Source organism: Macaca fascicularis, chromosome 14 (assembly GCF_037993035.2).
Source record: "Macaca fascicularis isolate 582-1 chromosome 14, T2T-MFA8v1.1".
NCBI lineage: Eukaryota > Metazoa > Chordata > Mammalia > Primates > Cercopithecidae > Macaca > Macaca fascicularis.
In genome coordinates this window covers 53217143-53237690 of record NC_088388.1, presented here as the reverse complement: position 1 = coordinate 53237690, position 20548 = coordinate 53217143, and the positions used below count along the sequence as shown (strand labels likewise).

At 47.3% G+C, this 20548-nt stretch overlaps 1 protein-coding gene across 1 annotated transcript in view; it reads left to right on the top strand.

Moving 5' to 3' along the window:
- Positions 1-4545, top strand: part of PARVA (parvin alpha) — a 163148-nt gene extending 158603 nt beyond the window's left edge. The window contains exon 13 of the mRNA XM_005578596.5: positions 1611-4545. Within this exon, the coding sequence (XP_005578653.1) occupies positions 1611-1687 (77 nt within the window). The 3' untranslated portion in view covers positions 1688-4545. The remainder of the gene's footprint in view (positions 1-1610) is intronic.
- The last annotated feature ends 16003 nt before the right edge of the window (positions 4546-20548 follow it).

The window sequence follows — 20548 nt, the reverse complement described above, 5'->3', positions numbered from 1 at the left end:
AATAGAATCTTTTTTTTAAAGTCCCAAGGCTAAGACCTGGGAGCCCCTGGCTCCCCACTCTGCCTGCTCTTGAAGGATCCCTGTGGGTATTGACCAGAGCATTGCTAGAATCCTGACGCCTTCCCCCACACCTTCTTTCCCAATGACTTAGTGTAATTTCTCCCATCTTTGAATCCCAGAGCATATATTACCTTCTCTTAATCACCTACTTCATCTGACCTCTGATACAATTGGTTTTTAATCATTTTTATTGTGAAAAATATCACATATACAGAAAGGTGCATGAAACATAAATGTACAGGTTAGTGAACTTTTACCAAGTGAGCCACCACGCAGCCACCACCCACGTCGAAGAAAAGAGTCATGCTGGCTCCCAAGAGCTTCCTCCAACTTGCCCTGCATCCTTTTTGAACCTAACCTCTCCCTTCTCCCTAAAGGTAACCACTATTCTGAGTCCAATCATCAAGGTTTTGCTTTGTTTTTGCTTTTCTTTATCATTTTATTACCTAAGTATGCATTCCTCAATAGTAGACAGAGTTCCATTTTTTTGTTTTCTCTTCTCCCATTCTTCAAAAGTTGGCTCTCTAGAAGAGTGACAGCAAAGGGACAAGAGTAGAGAGGGAGTCTCCTTGGGGGAGGGAGGAAGGTAGAGGAGTCAGCAGAGGATTAGACGAACAGAGAAAGTGGTGACCAGTAAATGGATGGAGGGCGGAAGGGCTAAGCAAAATGTGTCAGTGAGTCATAGCTAGCCTGCCAACTGCCAGTTTCCAGCCTCTAGCCTACAAAATCATGCAAACTCCGTAACTTGGAATTCAAGGCCTTTCAGGATCCAGCCCCGCACACCCCAACCTCTCTAGCCATGCTAGCCTATTGGGAATTCTCCAGCATAGCTGGGTTTAGTAAGATACACTAAACTTTCCACTTGGAATTCTTTGCCCACTTCTGTACCTGGAAAGCTCCTATTGCAAAGGAAGGAAGGCAAAGAGGGAGGATAGGAAGATCGGGGGGGAGGAAAGAAAGAAGGAAGGAATAGAGGGAGGGAAGGAGGATGGGAGGATCAGAGGAAAGGAGGAAGGATGGGAAGATTAGAGGGAGGAAGTGAGCGAGAGAGGGAATGGTGGCATAGAAGCTGAGGGACCTCCAGCTGAAGTTTTAGCACCTCAAACCCTTCTGCCTTGCTCTGTTATTAATCTGAAGCTGTCTGTCCCCATGACGCCTATGTCCTGAGTACTCCTTGCAAGTCCCCCTTCTCTGCTAGGCACGCTTCTGTGAGGCAGCTTGAGTCCCAACTCACCCCCTTGTCCTCCACTATAGCCCCAGGCCTTCCCCTCCTTTCCACCACACATGGTTGCTTCTGTGGTAGAGGCTGGAGGCAGTGGGCAAAGAGCCCCTGGGACAGGTGGGGATTGTGGGGAGAGTCAGGCCTTATCTGGAGATGCTGTGCCCCGGCACCTCTACCCTAACTGCCCCCTGCCCTGAAGTCTTGCTGCCCACTCTACCCATCCACCCCGAACATGCTGGGTACACAGGGGTGGTTGGGAGGGGCAGTGTATGCCAACTTTGGAACACGTGGCCCCACGGAAACAACGTGTTTTTTGTTTTCTTCACAGACATAGTCAACTGTGACCTGAAATCTACACTACGAGTGTTGTACAACCTCTTCACCAAGTACCGCAACGTGGAGTGAGGGGCTGCCCTGGGCCCCCCATTGCCCAGGAGCTCTTGCTGTTGGCGTACTGGACCCTCCTCCGAACTGTCTTACCCTGCTTATTCCTGTCTCTTGCACTGTGCTCTCCCACAAGTCCAGCTGCAACCCAGAGATAGTAGAAATTGAAATTAAGAAGGAAATGATCATAACTCAGTGGGCTGACCCGTCCCTCCCAGGCCCTGGGGACAACCTAGCAATGAAGGTTGGGAAGGTTGTTCCCATCCCGGTGCCAGGTCCACATTTCCCTCCATGATTTGGGAACCAGCTTAAGCAAAAGAGTCCCCAGAAATGAAAATAAAGATCCTAGTTACCTTTCAAAGGGTGCTAACTATGTGTCAGGCACCACACTCAGTGCTCTGCTCTGATATACTCAAGGCCATTAATCTTCAGGACTCCCATGGAAGTAGGTGTTACAATCCCCTTTTACAGATGAGGAAACTAAGGCTCGGAGGTTAAATGACCTACCAGAAGTTGGCATTTTTTTCCTCTTTGAACATAACCTCTCCCTTCTCCCTAAAGGTAACCACTATTCTGAGCCCAGTCATCAAGGTTTTGCTTTTCTTTATAATTTTATTACCTAAGTATTCATTCCTGAATAGTAGACAGTACATGTTTATAACAAGCCAATTGCATATGTTCTTTACATATTCTAAAGTTGTGTATATGTGGGCACATACGAGCACGTGCATATGTACACCTGAGCCAAAAAGACGAGAACCCACCGATCTCACCACTGGGGCAAGCTAGGTCAGAGCTTAGTGATTCACACTGAAATTGGCAAATTGGATTTAACCCAATTAATAGTGTGTGTGTGGCAGGAGTCATGTCCCTCAAATCCTTTGTACAAATGAAAATTACTCTTAATTCCATCAGATTTATAATAACTCTGTACTTTGGTTTCAGGGTGACATTTGGGAAGGATTCTGTTTAGAATTAATGGAGTGGCACATTTTGCAGCCTTTTTGCTTGATTGCATGTAATGGAAATGCCCTATATTTTCCTGCAAAATAAGTACTAAATTCATTATCGTTAAGCAAATGTACAATATGCTCAGGCACTGCAGAGAGCTGGGCACGGGCCCATGTGAGCATCGCTTTGGAAGTAGGGCACTTCAACAGGGACCCTTGAACTTTAAAGAAAGGAACTTCTTTTTGCCTTCTAATTGATCATTTGGTCTATTCTGGCTAAGTCTGTCCACATGTAATTACCGGCTAATTCAGGCGAGGAAAAATGTAAGTCATTTAGACCAAAGCCAAGCAGTTTCTTTGCGTGGGTTACTCAAGGGCTTGTGGTTACTTGTATCTCCTCTATGTGAACTTGACTTTGAAAGGCAGAGCTCTAGTGTGCCAGCCTGCTAGGTCCTGTAAGAATAGGGAAGGGGCAGAGGTGGGTGGGCAGTGACTAGGGGACGAGAAGCATGGGAAAATATTTGCACTCTAAACATATAGAGATAGAGGTGGGACTTGTGGTACTCAACACTTGTAGCCTTCAATTGACTGAGGCTTTGGGCTAAATCATCAATTGTGCTGATATCCATCTCATTATGGAATGTTCCTAAATATGCCAGGTAGACACCAGCCCAAGTACCCTCCTCCAGCAGTCTGTGACTACCTTGTCACTACTTTAGGCCCACTCCACAAAGCGCATCTCTGGTTTGAGAAATTCATTTTGATCTGTATCTACACCACCCAAAGTTAGGCCTCCTATAGTGTCCAAAACATTCCTTTCAGCCTTATTTCTTACTGTACTGTCTATCTGCAGTAATTCAGGACCCATAAAATTTAGATAACTACATGTCTTTGCTCTTAGAATTGTCACTCAGCATAATGAGCATTTAACATACAAAGGCAATGTACTGTTTTGTGTTGATCTATGTAAAAGAATACAATTCTTTTTTATGTAATTAGTGAAATTTTATTTTTTATTAGGAAACACTAAATAGTGTAATATTTCTTTTGCTTTTTAAAAAATTCCTGGTAGCAAATCAAGATAAATAATTGCTTAATTTTCTTGAGCAATACTGAAGCAGGATGAAATAAGAGGAATGCATTCATTTAAACATGCTTCGCTTTATGAATTTTGTCTCTTTTTTGGTCTTTTTTTCTTATATTCAAGTTACAAATGTACAAGTGTCCTTACTAAGAGTGCTCCTTTTGTATTTTACATATACACAGTATGAAAATACATTGGAACACTAGGAAAGTTTTTAAATAACAGTTCTAATTTATCAGAAAATTGTGTTTTGGGATTGAGTTCTTTGACTCAGCCCAGAATCCCACGCCCTGGGCCTGGTTTTCTAACGCGGTCATCTCATCTCGATATTTTACTTTAGAATCTGGAATCTCCTCCTTAATATATGACCATGACTTTGAAAGCCAAAAGAGGAATCAACAAGAAATAAAACAAACCTTCATCTTTAAATAAAAAGAAAAAAGAAAGAAACCAAAATGAGAATCAACACTTTATAGTATAGGCTCACTGGGTTTTTCTTTCTTTTCTCTTAATTTAAATTCAGTTATTTTTAATGGTTAATACATAAATGGTGCGAAATTTAAAAAGCGCAAATAGATACCTAGTGGGAAACCCAAGCCTCCCTCTCTCCTCCAGCACCCATTACCTCTCCCTGGAGGCAACTCTTTTGATTCATTTCTTACACACACTGCCAGAGATACTCTAGGCATGTAAAGCACAAACATACATATAAAATCTGTGGGCTTTTAAAAATATAAGTAAGATGTCATACATACTGTCATACACATTCTTTTTTACCACTTAATGTTATATCTTGGATATTGTATTACCTGGATATTAAAAAGAACTCCTTTCACATTTTAAAATAACAGTCTGAGCACTTCATAAATCCAAATGCGTATCTCCAGTCTGCTTGAGCTAGGAAAGGAAAAAAGCCCGAGCCGAAGGAGGAAAGGCTGCCCAGACAATGATTTCAAAAGTAGAGACTAAAACCTATGGGGTGTGGGACCAGAGGCTGGGGCGCATTATCAGAGGCATCCTCATGTGCCTTCAACTGAACGTGTTTAAGTCCTCTTTTGGAATATTATGGTGAATTGTATGCAGATTGGTGAAGGCTTCATTTTTACATATTACCAGGACTACTAATTTGTAATCTACTAAGCATCACAAAGGTTACTACATACCCTATAATTCTGTGCTATAAAGTCTAGCTGCCAGCAGTGCCGTGCTCGCCTGCTATATTAGAAGGCTCCAGTTTCACATGTGCAGCACAGAGATGACATTGCCTGATCTGGGAGAAAGGTTCTTTATCAGCACATCATCAGTGTTGCCTTGAGTTGGTTGCAATTTTCAATTGCTGCTATTGGTACTTTTTAATTATGAATTACTGTTAGCTTGCATTATCATCAGTTTATTTTGTTGTGGGTTGCTTGGTTAACCCTACAGAGTATACTTGAAGCTTATTTGCATCAACAGTATTTTGGAGCTGTAATTTTTCAATAACTAGACTCTAAGACATGTATACATTGTGGTTCAAATAGGAATCATCCATAGTCCAGTGCTAGAACAAATGTATATATAATCCACTCCCCACAAATTATCACTCATTTATTTTTCCACTGGAAGATAAGACTAGATGGAGTCCTGCACTTTTCCTCCGGGGAGAAAGGACACTGCCCCTCCCCCCACCTGGGCCCACACCGCTGCCTTCTCCCAGGACGGAGGCTTTTGTACCCTCGGACCCCATCCCACTCAGCCAAGTGTCTTTCTGTGTCTGGGGGGAGGAGGGGATGACATCCGTGTGGTTCGATGTATCATTTTTAAGCTCCGTGAGCGCGTGGGTCAGTGTCTGCATGAAGTGGAATAAACTGCCCACCGCCAAAAAAAAAAAAAAGACTAGATGGAGTCGGTGGGTGAAGCAGTTTTGCCCTGCCTAAGTGGAGGCTGATCAAAACTAATTTGAGGTCCCCTGCCTTTAACACAGCTCCACCTCAGGAATCTTACCTTTATAATACATCCTGGATATGCAAGAGGGATATGTCCTGAAATCTTCACTAATTCCAAGATGGCATGTCATTTCCCCCCCAAAAAAATTTGTTTAACTCTATTAGAAAATCACAGAGAACTGCTGCAACTGCTGAAAACAAGAGAGCTGCAGAGCTGCAAGGCTGGGTAGGGTAGGTAGACTGACTCACCACCTGTGGGACCTGCCTTCACACATCAGCTTCCCAAATACTTGCAGATTTGAGTCTTACCAAAAGACAAGTCAGTATGAGTTGTCATAACTACAAAGGCTACATTTACAAATACCAGAGTTGTAATTGTTTTTTTACTCTCTGCTCCCTGAAAACTATCACCCCAGGCTAGCTTCAAACTGTGCTTATAGCATGCTTTACTACAGTGGTGGCTGCATATGTGAATATGTGCATGTGTGTTCACGACGACAGCAGTGCAGCAATGAGGGTGCTCAGTACAGGGTGAGCAGCCCCCAAACCAAGCCGGATGACCTTGAGAACATCAGGCTTCCCAGTAGGATCCTGCCAGAAAGCATCTCTTAAAAATAAATTCTGGCCGGGCGCGGTGGCTCAAGCCTGTAATCCCAGCACTTTGGGAGGCCGAGACGGGCGGATCACGAGGTCAGGAGATCGAGACCATCCTGGCTAACACGGTGAAACCCCGTCTCTACTAAAAAATACAAAAAACTAGCCGGGCGCGGTGGCGGGCGCCTGTAGTCCCAACTACTCGGGAGGCTGAGGCAGGAGAATGGCGTGAACCCGGGAGGCGGAGCTTGCAGTGAGCTGAGATCCGGCCACTGCACTCCAGCCTGGGCGACAGAGCGAGACTCCGTCTCAAAAAAAAAAAAAAAAAAAAAAAAAAAAAAAAATTCTACAGGATATTAGTAAATGTTAGATGGAAAAAAAAAAGTCATATTTAAATACGTTTAGGAAACATGAGGTGAAGAAAGTTAGCTTACTGAGGCTTTTTGTTTTCTAGTTGGAGCCTACCTCAGAGCCCCCTACGTAATGCATATTAGGACTCTGTGAGGGAAGACAGGATACAATGGGTGCCAGTCTTGTTTGGTCACAGGACCTGTCTGTCCCCTGAGAAATTTCTGGAATGAGTACTCTGAACCCAGGCCTTCATTTAGTCATGTATTCGGCAAGTACGTGTTGAGTGCAGCATGTCAAAGGGTGAGTGAGAGGTTATAGTGTAGCAGGGGAGACAGATGAAAAATAACTCTAAATCGATGTTAGTTACAAATTGTGACGACCGCGATGGAGAAGTACTAAAATCTGTGAAAGAGGTCTAATGGAGATTTGAGGTCATGAGGAGTCTCTGGCAAAGCGGCGTTTTAAAGTAACCCCTCAGTCGTGGAGCTACTCCAGTGAGGAGCCGGCCACTCCAGGGCGCAGCACGGAGGAGGATCCCCAGACAAGAAGACCTAGCTCCGAGAGGAGCTGCGGGAAGCCAGCATGACTAGAGGACACAGAGTGAGGGAGAAGAAGGATCCGATCGCAGGCATCGGGAGTGCTGATTTTTCTCATTTGAAAACTAGGTTGCCATTTACCTATTAAAATGTCCCACTGTGTAGGAAAACTCTAGGGAAAGCTACATCAGTAATACAGAGTCTGGGACTGCCCTTCTCATGTCATACCATGGTTCTGGCTGGGGAACGGAGGAGACCAGGAGAGATGATCAAACCTCTGCCCACCCCAACACCAATCTGGTCTCAGCAACCTCTGGGCATCCCATAGCTCCTCCTAACCTGCTGCTGCTGATGGACAGGAGCTCCTGGACTACTCCCAGCCTCTCCACAATGTGTCCTGAGAAGAGCTAGGGGAACTGGACAGAGCGGACGAGGCTGCATGTGTGGAGGGAAGGAAATAAGGGGCCTACCAGGCCAGAACGCTGATCCATGGAGACCAGCACTTCCAGCCCTCTCACCTCAGAGGAGGATTCCTGTTTTACCAATGGCAGGAGCAGGAGTCCCACCATCCAGCCTGTGGGCTTGACAAACTATAAGCAAGCTTCCTGGATGTGGAATAATACATTTTCCAAATTCATACTAATCAGCATGAGCTATACCTGCTACTATGCCCACCACATTATATACAGTCTACCAAAAGGGGGTCACTTAATGTTTCACAATGTTTGGTGAAACAACTTTCATATGAAAGTACAGTTATCCTTGAATGATATGGGCAGTGACCCCTGAGCAGCTGAAAATTTGCATATAACTTGACTCCCCCAAAACGTAACTATAATACTAATAGCCTTACTGAACACAGTCAATTAACACACACCTTGTATATTATGTGCATCATATACTATATCCTTACCATAAAGTTAGCTAGAGAAAAAATGTTACTAAGAAAAACATAAGCAAGAGAAAATATATTTACTATTCATTAAGTGAAAGCAGGTCATTATAAAGGTCCTCATCCTCATGGTCATCACATTGAGTAGGCTGAGGAGGAGGAGGAGGAGAATGGGTTGGTCTTGCTGTCTGAGGGGTGGTAGATGCAGAAAAAAATCCATGGGCTGGGCATGGTGGCTCATACCTGTAATCCCAGCACTTTGAGAGGCTGAGACGGGCAGATCATGAGGTCAGGAGATGGAGACTATCCTGGCTCATATGGTGAAACCCTGTCTCTACTAAAAATACAAAAAATTAGCCAGGCATGGTGGTATGTGCCTGTAATCCCAGCTACTCAGGAGGCTGAGGCAGGAGAATCTCTTGAACCCGGGAGGTGGAGGTTGCAGTGAGCTGAGATCGCGTCACTGCACTCCAACCTGGGCAACGGAGCAAGACTCCATCTGAAAAAAACAAAACAAAACAAAATCCATGAACAAGTGGATGCACTCAGTTCAAATCTTTGTTGTTAAAGGGTCAACTGTATATTATTTTCACTGGAAGTTTTGAAATTCCAGAAATATGCTTGGAAATCCCCTCTTGAAAGCTCCTTGATTGGAAACCAGTCCAGTGGGTGGCTGGCCCAGAATAATGCTTCTCCTCGGTGGCCCCCTGAGCTGAGCAGCCTGTGTTCCTGCCTCAACTCCCCTGAACCCTCCTGAACTTTCTACACACCTGTGGGCACTGGCTTTGATACTGGCATTTGGAAGGGCACTTAGGAAATTCAGAGAAGTACCCATTATTAAGATAAATGATGTTTTATCAATGAAGCAGACTTTTCATTTCTTTTTATTGATCTTCATGTTTTCACGTCTTCAGATGCAATTTGTTAGCACAGGCCGGCATTCCAAGACACACAAATGTCATTAAGGCAACTGCTTAAAGGAGTGTGATATTTTATTGAGGTAGACAGGACAATAGATAAATATTTAATCTGTTACATGTTTGCTCTGTATGGAGCCAGGGTTGGGGCCGCACAACTCTCTGGCTGCTATGTGTCTTCCTGGAAACCCTGTCAAAGGCCTCACCGCCTGCCTGCAGAAACACAGTGCCTGCCCTTGGCAAATAGATGTTGGTGTTTCTGAAAAACAGCTCCTGGAAGCTTTTTCTCATTCAGGCTTTAGAGGTTACCCAATCTTTCCTTATGTGTGTAATATTGGAGAATATACACTCTCACTGAACTGAGGATGTTTGACTTAAAATGATGGACAATAAGATCGTGAGCAGTAAGTGTGCTCTAGGCTAGGGTACAAGAGGCCATGAGCTCCTCATCTCTGTTCTGAGCTCTCTGATCCACTGCACTTGGGGACAAGGGTTGCATTCTGTGTGCCTCTCCTGAGTCTGTACTTTCTGCATCATTGACTCTCCCAGCTCTCTCTCATAATGTCCTCCTAGCCTGCATTGGAATTGCGTGTTGTCCAGACCCATGACCAAGGCTGTCATTGCCTGTGGGAGAGACCAAGCTCACCACCAAGGGCTTTTGCCACTTTGCTTTCACTTACAAAATTTGCCCATTCATGTGTCTTTGTTTACGGATTAAAAGGCTTTCTGACCGGCATCCCTTTGGTGCTCTTTGTCAATAAAATACAGAGCTTTCTCTCCTGTTCTTTTCATGTGACTCCAACTCCCACATGGCAGCACAGGCCCGCCCTAACATTGATGAAGTGGAACTCCAAACACCACGGGACAAGAACCTCTCACAATCATAATGCCATCAAGTCAGGGAATATTTACGGAATGTTTGTTCAGTCTTCAACCCCACTCTGCACAAAATGGGATAGGAAAGTCCAGGGTCTCTTCCCAAATGACTCTCCCAGCTTAGTGGGGATGACAAGTGCAGCTCATCTGAGGTAATTCAATGGCATGATGAGATAGCATCAGATATCATCGAGGTTCCCTAATTAGATTCTCCCAGAAAAGACCCCAGCCATAGCTGCCATGGAATCTTTGGGAGCGTTTCCAACCAGGATCAACAACTTCATTTTCCATACAGATTTGCTGCTACAAAAATCACACAACTCACCCTAAAGCCAAATGGAGACTTGGGGTCATTCTTCTAAAGTATTACTTGTTGCTAGGAAATCACTGTCTTTATGCCACAGATTCCAGATGACCAGCAACGACCCAAAGTCCAGCCTGGGCTCTACTGCCAGCCGTTTCGACTTTGTCTTCACACACAGCTTCCTGTTTTGCGCTGGTCCTCTCCCTCTGTGGTCCCCCAACTAGTCCCCTAATCTAGGCCTCGTCCTCTCATGCCCAGATATTGCAATGACTCTTAACTAGTTTCTGGGGTTTTTTTCCCCATATTTTTTTCTTCCTATGCTCTAACATCTATCACTATATTGAGAAGTTTCTCTTTAAGTTAATCCATTCTGTGTGTATTCCCTGTGAAAACTTCTGAAAACACAGCTAATTTCACACCCCTTTCAACTAATGCTAACAGTTGTGTTTATTGAGCACTTACAGTGTACACTTTACATGAATAATCTCTTTTGGTTCTTTCAACAATCCTGTGAGGTAGGTTCTATTATCCCCATGTTATAGACAAAAGAAAAAAAAAAAAAAAAAACAGAAAGATTTTAGTGACATGATCCAGGTTCCATGTCTTGTAAATGACAGAACTTTGAGTCCTGGCCATGTGGCTCCAGAGTTGAGGTCCTAGCCATTTAAACATGGTGTATCTTCAGAACCTTTAGCGGTTCCCACCTTTGTTTCCTGCCAGCAGCTGCTCTTCTTTGCCTTGTTTTCAAATGGAATTCCCGAAACAACCAGGCTGGGAACTGATAAGGCTGTCACTAATTCATTTATTCTTCATGTGTTCAATAAATATTTAAACGCTACCTATGATGCCAGATGCTGCGCTAGGCATGGGAGAATCCACAGCAAACAAAACGGACATGCGCTTATGCTCTAGTGACTTCCAAGCCTTGCCACTTCCCTCTGACCCTTGATTCAGACCCCGGATGGAACCAGGCTGCATCTCTTTCTGAGCTTTAGCTCAGTTTGACCCTCTCCAACCACAGTCCCTGCTAGGATCCTGTTACTTCCTCCTCTGGTTGCACCCTGCATAACCTAGGCTGCCAGAGCCTAGGGTGTTCCTAGGGTGTTCCAAGACAGACACATGCTCCCTCTTGGGAAAGATAACTGCCAACCTCCTTTCTGCTCAGGAGACCGCAACTCAGTGATGATCTCCAGTGGAAAAAGAAAGACTTGAAATCAAGTATTGTTGGACTCCAGCCATGTGCCACGCACAGCAACCTGTCTGTCATGTAGATACAACCTGTCAAGTAGGTGCTATAGTTACGCATTTTACAGAAGAGAAAACAGATTCACCAGCTGGGTTCAAATCTAGCTCTGTCTGACTCTGAAGTTTTCATTCTCTCCAGGATGTCCTGCTGCCTCCATATTCCTTTAACCCTGGTTCCCCAACACCACACAGGCCAGAGGTGAGGTCATGATCAATGTCAATGAGGTTTGATTCCAACTGTGAATCAAAATTCCTTTCCATCACAGATACTGTGTTTCCTCTTGACTTTATGTATTTATCTAGTTAGTTGACAGAGGGGGAGTGGTGGGGCCTCTCCTTAACTGATTGCAGGAAACTCTGAAATTAAAGAAAGGTTTATCAGAACTCTGAAGCTGTTCCTTTTGTTTGTTTGTTTTTAGAGACAGGGTCTTGCTCTATCACCCAAGCTAGAGTGCAATAGTACAGCGTAGCTCACTGCAGCCTCAAATTCTTGGCCTCAAGCAATACTCCTGCCTCAGCCTCCCAAACAGCTGGGACTAGAGGCACATGCCACCCCACTTGGCTAATTCTTTTTTATTTTTATTTTCTAGAGACGGGGTCTATGTTGCTAGGCTGGTCTTGAACTCCTGGCCTAAGCCTCCCAAAGTGCTAGAATTACAAGTGCAAGCCATTGTGCCCAGCCGTGAAGTATTCTTTCAAGGGTATGCTCTGTGTCTTTTTCTGCCAAACACTTGGTTATTTGGAGTACTCTGGGAAGAGGCACAGGTATGAATGCCTGAGGAAGCCTCATTTCCCTCCAACAAACAAGTGGCCTGTCTCTGCCCTTGTGGGGACTTGGGGGCTGTCCTCCTCTGGGTAGAAAGCTAGAGAGGTAAGGTGAGCTCCCAGCTTCTGGACTGGAGTTGTGGGGAGAGGGAAGGGCATGGGTGGTACAGAGGCTGGAGTCTGCAGCACCACCCCTGCTGGCCAATGCTGGGCCCAGGGAAATAGCCAGGCTTGCTGAGGTCTCATAGGCAGGAACACACAAGCTGATCACAGTTCAGGCAAGTATACATGGAGAGGAGGATTCCAGCAGGTAGGGCGAAGTGACAGGCAGCAAACAGGGCTTGAGATCAAGGGAGATGGCACCACACAGAAGGGGCGGCCTAGTCTGCCAGCCTCAGGCAGGGGACCAGCTGGAATTAGTAGTGGGCCTTTTGAGTCCCATTGGGCAATTGTTGTGCGGGGCAGGTGAAGGCAGGAGCTTAGGCCCGTGAGAGCGATGGGAGAGCCAGGTAGGAGGGTGGTGTCATCAAACAATGTCCAGGTGCTCCAGGTAGACTCTAGGTCTTTAATAACAGAACTTTTCCGGGGCTGCTGAGTTACTACTGCCTGTGAACTTCTACCTCCACACACCGCACATCAGCAGATTGGTTCCTAAGACTGCGGCTGGGAACACTAGTAGACCCAGAGACAGGGGACTGAAAAGGTAAGGTGACAGCAGTCCTGACTTATGGTCTAACTGAGCCCAGAGCCCCGCCTGGAAGCACACGGCCCCACTGGCACAGCCTGTGCCCATATGTGAATAGACTTTACTGAAAGGCTCTGCTTCCTCCATTCGTGACTCGGGTTTACCCACACTGGCTGTTTCAACAGTTGAAGATGTACATCAATGTATGTTTATAATAAGCCTGTGAGATCATTTTACAAAATCGAATTCCAGGGGCTTAGAGAAAACAAGTCACATGCAGCAAGTTTCTTCTCTTGAATTTTCCCAATGTGAAAATCTGCAGTCAAGTTACACTGCTTGAGACTCGACTCAGGGGAAGCCCAGGGGAGAGAGCACAAGCACATTTTATAAGGAGAGCCAGAACCCCTGAAAACTTGATTTAGGGGCAAAGGGCCTATGTTCAAGCCTGGCATTTGCTAGCTGTGTGATACTGGGCAAGTCACTGTATCTCTGAGCCTCTCCGTCAGTAGTGAGGATGTGAGGGGGGCTTGTCACTTGTTGAGTCCTGGTTTGATTTTGCCTGGCTCAGAAGTGTCTCCCACCCCACCATCTTCAGGCCTCTCTCCTGAACCTATGCTCCAACTCTGAGAGTAATCATCCCACACCGAGGAGGGCCACTCCACAACCCAGTGCTGGTGGAGAGGCCCAACAACAGTGTGGCTATGGACACTCTGTAAACCTGAAAGCTCCATAGCAGTAGGGGTTCCTAGTGCTATTGTTATTCCTGCAAGCCTTAGGCCAAGGTTGGCAAATAGTACCATGCTTCCTCTGCTCCTCACATATCTATGGCAGACGTGTGAGCATCATGTGAGCATCAACCCAGCACTCTCCCCATCACCTTTTGACTAGCGATGTCTGTGGTGGAGTGGGAGAGAGGCAGGAATATTACAAGGAAAGCTGTTTGCCATTGTAGCCTTGTACAAATTTTATAGCTTAGGATGCCAATACAAGGCTCCAAATAAATTCTTAATGCCCACTCCTGGACCAATCAGCCATGATTGCAGATGGGGAAGGAGGTAAAATCTATAGGAAGATAGTAGCTACCACTCAAACCACATATTTAGAGAGGAAATATTTACCAGAAGGCAGCATGTTGGATCTGCTCAAGATGTTCCGTTTTTAGCCTCCAGAAAAGCCACGTCCCTAGGTTCTGAGGGTAGTACCAACTCCATGCTAGGGATGAGCAAACAAGCCCAGATAGGTTAAGTGGAGTGGCCAAAATGACCCTGCAGAAAGGGGTAGAACTGTCTGACTCCAGCTTCCAAGCATCTTACCTTTAGGCAGGAAGGCAAGGGTTCCAAACACCCACGCATTCCCCAGGCAACCTCACCAAAGCCCAGTGACCCCAGCAGCCAGAGGACAGCCCTGAAAATGAGGCCCAGGAGCCCTTGGCTATGTTGTAAGAACTGTGAGAAGCAGTCACAATTAAATCCAGAAGGCTTTTTGGAGAAGTCTGCAGTTTGGGAACAATCCTGCTAAGTCATAGATGCTTTGAATTCCTCAGCTTTTGCCTTCAGAATTCCTGGCAGCTGCAGGCAGTAGATGAGTATTCGTGGACAGACACTGATTTCTCCCAGGCTGGGGAAGGTCAGGGCAGGCCAGGTCCAAGACTGAGAAGCCAGCAGACTGAATCTCTGCTCTAGAGAAGTCTAGAGGCAGGAAGGGTTTGTGCAGTAGATGCTGTGGTGCCCCGTGCCCAGGTGCTCCTGAGGGCCAAGGCACTCATTCTTCCCTCTCTCCCTACCCTCCACACCCCCAGCTGCCTCCCACTGCACCATAGGCCCTGCTGAAGAAAGATGTGAGCCTGTCTCCAAGATGACACTCCCTCGCATGGGCACCCAAGGACTGGTCGGTGCACACAGTCAGTGCACACACTTTCTTCCATCTGGACATCTCTGAAGAGAAGAGGCTCTTTCAAGATCCTCCCTCCAGCCCCAGAGCTCCAGGTGGGAGCAGCTGAGGCCACCCTCACAGCATATCACAGCCTAGCTCCTCTCCCCACATGCTCCTGCTCCGTCACAGATGTTGTTCCTGTGCTCACTCTCCCCAGTAAGCCACCTGCTCATAAATCTCCATCTCAGAGCCTGCCACCCAGGGACCAGAACGGGGGCTGCTTGAAAAGAAAAGAGAAAGAAGAATCCGGGAGGTGGGACGCTCAGTGTACCTACAAATAATCACATCTAGCCCCACCACTGCAGAGGGGAGAGAGTTTGCCCAGAGTCACAGAGCCCATCGATGGCAAAGCTGGCTCCAGGGACCTCTGACCCTCGTTCCCTCCATTCTTGGGGCTGATATTAAAACTGCTGACATGTTTGAATGTTATTTACATGTAAGCATTTTCCCTAATCATCACAGCACCCTGTGAGGTAGGTGTGATTCGCTTCATGTTTTTACAGATGATAAAACAGGCTCCAAGAAGTTGTAAGCGAGTTGCTCAAGGCTGCACTGCTTGCACATGGCGGAGGTGAGATCCAGCCCAGGTCTGTGTGATTCCCGAGCCCGCATCCTTTGCACGATGGCACATTTCCTCTGGCTCTTGGGAAAGAAGGGGTCTCTGGATTGTTATGAGGCTTCCCAGACCTGCGTGGATCCTATGTCCCGCTACTCTGAGCATAGAACCAGAGGTAGCAGGGCATAGGGCATAGTTCCTTCCCCTGAGAGAGCCCCGGGGAGGCCCTCTGTGGAGGTGGCACACACTCCCAGGCCTTGGCGGGCCGCGGCCCAGGTGTGGCCCCTGTGTGGAGCATCTCCTTTGGCAGATAAAGTTCCCACTCATTCCTCAGGGCAGCCCTGTTACTCTACATTCCAACCCAGGGATGCCGCAGCTTTAGGGCCAGGATTTAAACCAAATGTCCTGCCGCTCCCCAGGGATGTCCCCAAAGGTGGTAGAAATGTGTCACATTCATACTCTGTACACAAGATTCAGCATTGTTGTGATGTAAGATGTGGCTCACTGAGGAGGCAGGAGGAATCTCTCAGGATGACACACAATGAGGGAGCTATGAATATAAAAGCCTCATTGCATAGCAGCCAGAACAGGAAAGGAGGCTTTCCCTCTGCATAAGTGAGAAATGGAAATGGGCGGGAAACCAGGTGGGCCGACCTGCCATCCCTGTGGGCTGCTGTACCACGCCCACACATGCACACATCCCTGGACCCCCTGGACCTCAGCTAATAAAGCCTCCACCTGCAACTTCCACCTCATCCAGTTTCTGAACACACTTGTGGACCCTCAGTGCCCCAATGACATTATTTTACTCAAGCCTAGTGGCTAAGGCCCAAGGGGCTGCGGCCCTAAGCAGTGGCCTCTCCCCAGTCCCCAACACACCTGAGTCTCTGCCTTGGTCTCCTTGCCTGGCACTCTTGTTTCTCAGAGGAATTATTGCTGCTTGTGGAGCCAACCTGCTTGACTGAGGTTTTCACATCACGCCCAGTCCCTGGCTTTCTTTTCTGGGTGTCAGAGTGAAGGATGTCAGTATCTATGCTCCAGAATCTGGCCATTTGTGTTCCTTCTCAAAGGGATCGAGTTCCCAGAACTGTGCCGTGTTGGGGACAGCAGAGATCTGGGGATCAGTAGCCCAAACACAGAGAGAGGGTGGTCAGATGTGGGCACAGCACCATACGGCTCCTGTGACGCTCCTTCTGAGCTCCTGAAGCTCAGACAAGGTTTGGATGGGACAGACCTGGGAAGAAATAATCCCACAGGCAGACATGGTGTCCAATATCCAACATCGGGAAGAAAGTGGGGGTTCTGGCTAGCAACCAGGCGCTTGACAGATTCAAAGCTCCAGAGAAGCATGAAAGGCTGAGCACCAGGACAGAAGAGGCCTCAAGGGCTGGACTCTGAGTCTTAGGTTGAAGGACGGAACTGCATCTGGACCAGCAGCAACAGTCCTGGAGATGGCAAAACCAACCAGGGGAAAAAGATGAGGGCTCTTGACCCTGGGATGTTCACATTCCATAATGTGTGGCTGAGGAATGCCAAGAGTGAGCGATCGCAAAAAAGTGATCTGGGTGGGCAATGGAATGTCCAGGGATGCTGCAAGAGATAAAAGTAAAGGTGCTCCGTCTTGGAGAGGACCTGGGGCAGAACGAGACAAGATTCAGACACAAATATGCAGACTAGGGAACAGAGCCAGCCCCAGGTAGCACCATGAGGTGAATCACTAGAAAAATAGTTCTGAGATCTGTGTTTGAAAACCAGCTCTGCTCCTGAGTTGCTGAGAGACTTTGGACGAGTCACTTAAGGAAATGCATGGACCACTCAAACGGCGTGAGAAAAAATTAACAATGAGACGATTGATGAGAATATAAGGAAGGAGCTATTTTCAAAGGTAGGGGTAGGATTAAGGGAAGCAACAAGGGCTGATAAAGCCCTGGGGCTGGCAGCAGTGAGCAGTTGGTGCCATGCCAGGGACAGAGGCTATTACTGGAACCCAGCAAAATCTATAACTGTGAGAAAACTGGACAGGAGCCATGGCTTTAGGTAGAGGAATCCACTCACTGCTACGAGACTGAGGCCAGGCGGGGAGGGAGCAGAAGGGTAAACATCTCCCTCCTCCTCCTTCGGCCCTCCAGTCTCCTGCCAGCACCTACCAGAAGGAGGCCAGAGGCCAGGGCAGCCCAGCTGCGCTGTCCATAGGTGAGGCTCCTGGGACACAGGGAAGGTAGAGAGAGTTTCCAAGTGGGCCTGCAGGGGCAAACGAATACCCAGCATGCCCTCTCTGAAAACATTTCCTTACCCATAAAAGGAGGCAACAGTATCTGTCCTTCTTACCTCTTACGGGGCTATGAGGATGGGCAGGAAGTTCAAGCTTCAGGGGAAGGGAAACTGGATGACTTAAGTTCCTCTCAGCTCTCAGTGCCCAGGATTCTCAGTAAATAAAATCACTGAAAGAAAAACTGGACAGGAGAGAAAAGCCTGGAGAAGCTCAGTAGACCTATTCCAGAGAGACAGCAGAGTTCAAGTTTGAGTTCAAGTTTAAGTGGCCACCACAGTTGGAACAAACGTCCTTAGGAGACAGTGGGGCATATTGGAAAGGAGTGGTTAAAAGACCCAGATTCAAATTCTGGCTTTGCCACTTATTATTCTTGGTGTACCTCCGGGAAAGGTACTAAATCCTTCTGAGCCTTAATATCCTGAACTGTATAAATGGGAATAACGCCCCCCTAACACATATGCAGACTTGTTATAAAGATCAAATTCAAACAGAAGATGAACCCCAGTACTGGCAGACAGCAGGTTCTCATTCCATGTGAATTCCTTACTTTCCTTGCTTAGGGACACAGGTCATGGAAGGAAATCGCACAAACTTAACATGAAGTGGTGAAAGTCAAAGTGAAAAAGCAAGTGAATTCTATGTGACCCTGGAGAGGAAACCTATCCCCCAAAGGAGGACTGGGGAAGACCTGCAAGAATCTCAGACAGGCTGTAAGATAAGTACATGAGACTACAGAGTGACCTGATGTGAACGTCCAGGCATGACTCACACTCAGGGTGGACCAGGACTCTCCGTGTTCCAAAGCATGAACCAGCCAAAGCCCCAGGTCCCCACAGCGGCTGGTCCATCATGTCTCAAAGAACACGTACTTCAACAGGCATCCAGTGGCTTCCAGGTGCCCTGGTGGTTAGGACAGGCAGGTAGGGAAACCCTCGAGCACATGCTGTCCTCTGAGTCAGGGGCCACGCGCCTTGTTCATTCAATGAGGGATGTGAATCGGGTACTGAGGAAAGAGCCTGGATGCAGAGCCAGCAGTTCCGGATTCCATTCCAGCTCTGCCACTGGTTACAGCTTCTCCTTGGGTCTCCTTCTTTCATCTACAGAATAGGGATGACATTACCCCGACTTCAGAGCCCCCTGAGGATTCAAAAAGGACACATAGAAGAACATGTAAAAGTGAGCCGGACATGGTGGCTCACACCTGTAATCCTAGCACTTCGGGAGACGGAGGCAGGTGGATCACTTGAGATCAGGAGTTCCAGACCAGCCTGGCCAACATGGTGAAACCCCATCTCTACTAAAAACACAAAAATTAGCCTGGCGTGGTGGTGCATACCTGTTATCCCAGCTACTCAGGAGGCTGAGGCATGATAATCACTTGAACCTAGGAGACAGAGGTTGCAGCGAGCTGAGATTGCGCTACTGCACTCCAGCCCGGGTGCACTCCAGCCAGAGTGAGACTCTGTCTCAAAAAAAAAAAAAAGGGTGTATGTACAAGTGTGGTGTGATCAAACAGGAATGCCCCACACTTCCCTTCTGATGCTGCTGCTGTCTGTAGGGAAGCCACAATGGGGAAATGCCTCTTTCCATTAAAGGCCGAGAAGAAGCTAATCATCCCTGTGGCGGTTAACATTGGGCGTCAACTTGATTGTATTGAAGGATCCAGCTTAGGTGGCTGGTAAAGTATTGTTTCTGGGTGTGTCTGTGAGGGGTTCCCAGAGGAGACTGGCATTTGAGTCAGTGGACTGGGAGAGGAAGCCCCACCCTCAGTGTGGGAGGGCACCAGCCAATCTGCTGCCAGCATGGCTAGAACAAAGCAGGCGGAAGAAGGTGGGATCACTTGGCTTGCTGAGTCTTCTGGCTTTCGTCTTTCTCCGGTTCCTCCTGTCCTTGGACATCAGACTCCAGCTTCTTGGTCCTTTGGACTCTTGGGCTTACACCAGTGGTTTGCTGGGGGCTCTCAGGCCTTCGGCCACAGACTAAAGGCTGCACTGTTGACTTTCCTTCTTTTGAATTAGGACTGAGCCACTTTCTTTCCCAGTTTGCAGACGGCCTATCGTTGGTTTTGCCTTGTGATCGTGTGAAATCAATTCTTCCTAAAAAAATCCTTTCATTTTACATATATCCTATTACTTCTGTCTCTCTGGAGAACTCTGACTAATATGGTCCCCAAACCCTGAACAGGTGGGAACTTATGCTCATTGGGATTGAGAACACAAGCATCCGGGCCCAAAATTCTGGGGAAAGAAATCATCTGGGGATGTGTGGTGGAACTAGTAGGGCAGACAGATTTGACAGAAGTGACCTCCATGGTGATGAATTCACCAAGATTACACTCAGAGCAAACTGAGCCACTGCAGACTCACGGAAGGAGCACCAGGGAAAGGTGAGCAGTGAGATCCAAGGCTGGGAATGACAGGAGTTGGAAGAAGGAGAATCCTGCCTGAGCCAGGGAGGAGCTGGCTCCCCTTATAATTCTCCTCCTTCCCCGCACACCATGTGCTAGAAGGCAGCGTAAACTGCGTAAGGTTGTCATTGCAGAGTGTGGGAGCAGTCATTCCCAGCAAATCCTCTTATCCTCATGAGAGCACTCCAGGTATCTGGGTGGACACTAACTATAACCATCCTACTCAGAATGGGCCAATCAAAGAGGTTCCCTCTCTGCTTCCTATTGTTTGACTGAAAAGATGGCATCTCAGGTAGACTTGCTGCTTTCTGGATGTGCTTCCTGGGACACCAGCTCCCAGCCTGATTCCTGGCCCCTTCTCAGCCCTCTATAAATGTTCATGCTGCCACTCCTCCATGGGGTGCACTGCCATCCAGGCCCAGGACAACTGATGCTCACTGTCAAATGTTCGTGCTAAGCCCACTGTACAAGGGTTTCTCCTTGGAGCAGCCTAGACCCAATGCCCAAGACAGCACCCAGGTCCCAGGCCCATTTTAAAAGCCAAGCAACCCAAGGCCCAGGATCTCCAGAACTCAGCCTTATAGACTGGGC